We start from the raw sequence: 2,912 nt of genomic DNA, 5'->3' as shown, positions 1-2,912 counted from the left end.
CCAACCCCCCCCCCCCTGTTATTTTCTGATATAATCTTTAATTCTCTGCATTATTCTGGGAACAGCTTTCTGATTATAAATTATTCTCAAGTGATAAAACTAGTCTGTAGCCACAAGAGCAAGTCCAGAGTTAGGTTTTTTTCAGATATTATCTGAACATGTCTTTACAAAGAGAATCATGTCGAGTCTATCCCAGTTGCATAAAACATGCCATTATTAAATATTTAGTGTACATTTTAACTAGCAGTGTAATAATATGCTATTAAAGCATTTTGAAAACAAATTTCATGTAAGGAGTTAGTTGACAAAAAATATAGGAAATTATCAGGCTGATATTACTCCTTTTCTTTGCAGACAGGATGGAATCTTTGACTTCTTCACCAAACGTATTAGATATGAATCTAAAGATAACTCGTATAGAATGCCATCCCGAATGCTTGGTTATAGTGTTCCAGGGTCAATACAAGGCAGGATGTGAGCTTGACTATTACATACTACAAAACGAAATACAGCGTGTATTCAAAGTAAAAGATAACATTTATATTGGTGGATCTTGTTTGGTGGAAGACACAGAAGGAAAATGGCATAGAGGAAGAGTTCTGGAAAAGAGAGAGAATATCTGTGAGACTTTTCTTATTGACACTGGGCAAGTACTAGTGGTTGAGGAAACACATCTTGCTTCTGCTTGTGATGAATTGTTTCAGCTGCCTCCAAAGGTGGTTTTGGGTGTTTTTGCAAGCATACTTCCTCTTGGAGAAAAATGGGGTCCAAAAGCCATTAACTATTTTTCATCTCTAGTAGGATTACAGATTACAGGGCATGTGAAGGCTGTTCTGCCATACCAACTGTTTATTCTAGAAGTACCAAAGATCATTAGTGATGTTCTTGAGCTGCAGTTAGGAAAATGTATTGATGGAGATTCATTTTGTCTTATTGTAGAAACGTTAAGAGCGTTTCCCCAAGAAATGCTTTGTAAGAGAGTGCCACAATTGTTGCAACAGAAGTATCCAGTCAAGGATTTGCTTACTTTCAGTAATTCAGAGAAACCAACAGATTTTTGGCCGGTTCCAGATGATCTCTTTCCATGTCTACCTGTTGGCAGTAAAGAAAATGTAAAAGTAACTGTTGCAGTAAGCCCAAAAAAAGTTTACTGTCAGATACAGAAATGGCAGAAAGAGCTGAAAGATTTGACGGGAGCTATGCATTTGTACTATGAAGCTATCAGTACAGAAGATAATAGATCTTTTGATAGTTTAGGGCTACTCTGTGCTGCCAAAAGGCAAAATGGAGAATGGCATAGAGGAGTGATAAAACAGCTTCTCTCTGACCATGTGGAAGTCTGGTTCATGGATTTTGGCAATACTGAAGCTGTGCCATCTAATTGCGTCCAGAAACTTAAAGTAGAGTTCATGGCATTACCAATGACTTCATTTCCATGTGCGCTGTCTTGTTTTGGTAGTCAGGACGAAACAGTAATAAAAATTCAGCTGAAAGAACTTCTACAGGCCTTGATAGGACGAACTTCTGTGTGTGTCCATGTTGATTCATTCGATGATATTAAACACTTATATTATATATCGCTGCAAAATCAGGATATTGGAATTAATGCTAAGCATCCAGAAAACCTGAATGAGGCAGCTGCATCATGTGTCTCGCTTTCGGAAACAAAAATCACAAATATTGCTATAAACTACAAACCACATAATGAGAGATACAATTCATTTAAGAATTGTACTGGGAATAAACATACAAAAAACTGCTTACCTGAATGGGACATTTCTTTCTCAAGCCGCTGCAAAAGAGTAGAAATGCGAATGAATTCTTTCCATACTGCTGTTGTGGTATATGTCATAAATCCATCTGACTTCTGGATTCAAACATGTGAATATCAGAATGAATTTCAAGCCTTGATGAAAAATATTGCGGATACATATAACCAATGTGGAGCTGATGAAATGGTCCTTAAAAACCCAGAACCTGGATTGCTGTGCTGTGCCCGGTATAGCGAAGACATGCATTATTATCGGGCTGTTGTCATTGAAGTGCTTCGTGTAAACATTACTGTTTATTTTTTGGATTTTGGAAATACAGATACAGTACCCTGTTATGATGTGAAAACATTGCTTCCTGAGTTTTCTGATTTACCAGCTTTAGCTATGTGTTGTACACTTGCTTGCACATTTCCTGTTGATGATGTGTGGGTTAAAAAGGAAACTGATTTCTTCAAAGACATTGTTTTTAACAGACTACTGCTGCTTCATGTCGTTGGAAAGCAAAGCAACAAGTATATTGTTAATGCGCAGTACAGGAATGGTTTGCAGCAAGGAAATGTTGCTGCACATATGGTTAAGGCTGGATATGCTGAGTACTGGGAGAAGACACCAAATTCTGTTCTAAATTTGGCAAAAAAAGGTCAAAACCTGAATCCTCACAAGTTAAAAAATACAAAAGTAAATGCACAGAACATCTGTAATATTCGTAAAAATAAGGTATATGGAAATGGAGAGGTATTTCAGAAGGAAAAATCATTAAGTGTGCCTTCGGTGCTGAGAGAATCTGTTGTGCTGTCCCGTTTTGGAAACGGTGCTGTCTCTAAAAGATGTGAATCGGTACGTGAGGAAGAATTATTTTATAAAGAGTTTGTGTTTAAACCAGGAGCTTTTTTTGAAGTGGTATGTTCCTACATTGTTTCCCCAGCAGATTTTTGCTGTCAGTTGCAAAGCAAACTGCCAGAGCTAAATAACTTAATGGAACAAATTCAGAGTTACTATAAGTCTTACTATAAGTCTTATAAAACTGGACAGGTTGCCTGTATTGTTAAAAGTCCCAAAGATGGGAAGTGGTACAGAGCAACAATTGTGCAGCAAATATCTGCAAACGAAGTTGATGTGGTTTTTGTAGACTATGGTTAT

General features: G+C 37.2%; 1 protein-coding gene across 1 annotated transcript in view; it reads left to right on the top strand.

The window, feature by feature from the left end:
- The first annotated feature begins 359 nt into the window (after positions 1-359).
- LOC104165456 (tudor domain-containing protein 15-like) overlaps positions 360-2,912 on the top strand; it is a 6,071-nt gene continuing 3,518 nt past the window's right edge. The window contains 1 exon segment of the mRNA XM_009705097.1: positions 360-2,609. Coding sequence (XP_009703399.1) covers positions 360-2,609 — 2,250 coding nt within the window.

This window comes from Cariama cristata, unplaced genomic scaffold (genome assembly GCF_000690535.1).
Source record: "Cariama cristata isolate BGI_N322 unplaced genomic scaffold, ASM69053v1 scaffold3528, whole genome shotgun sequence".
NCBI classification, from domain to species: domain Eukaryota; kingdom Metazoa; phylum Chordata; class Aves; order Cariamiformes; family Cariamidae; genus Cariama; species Cariama cristata.
This window is presented reverse-complemented; position numbering and strand designations above follow the sequence as displayed.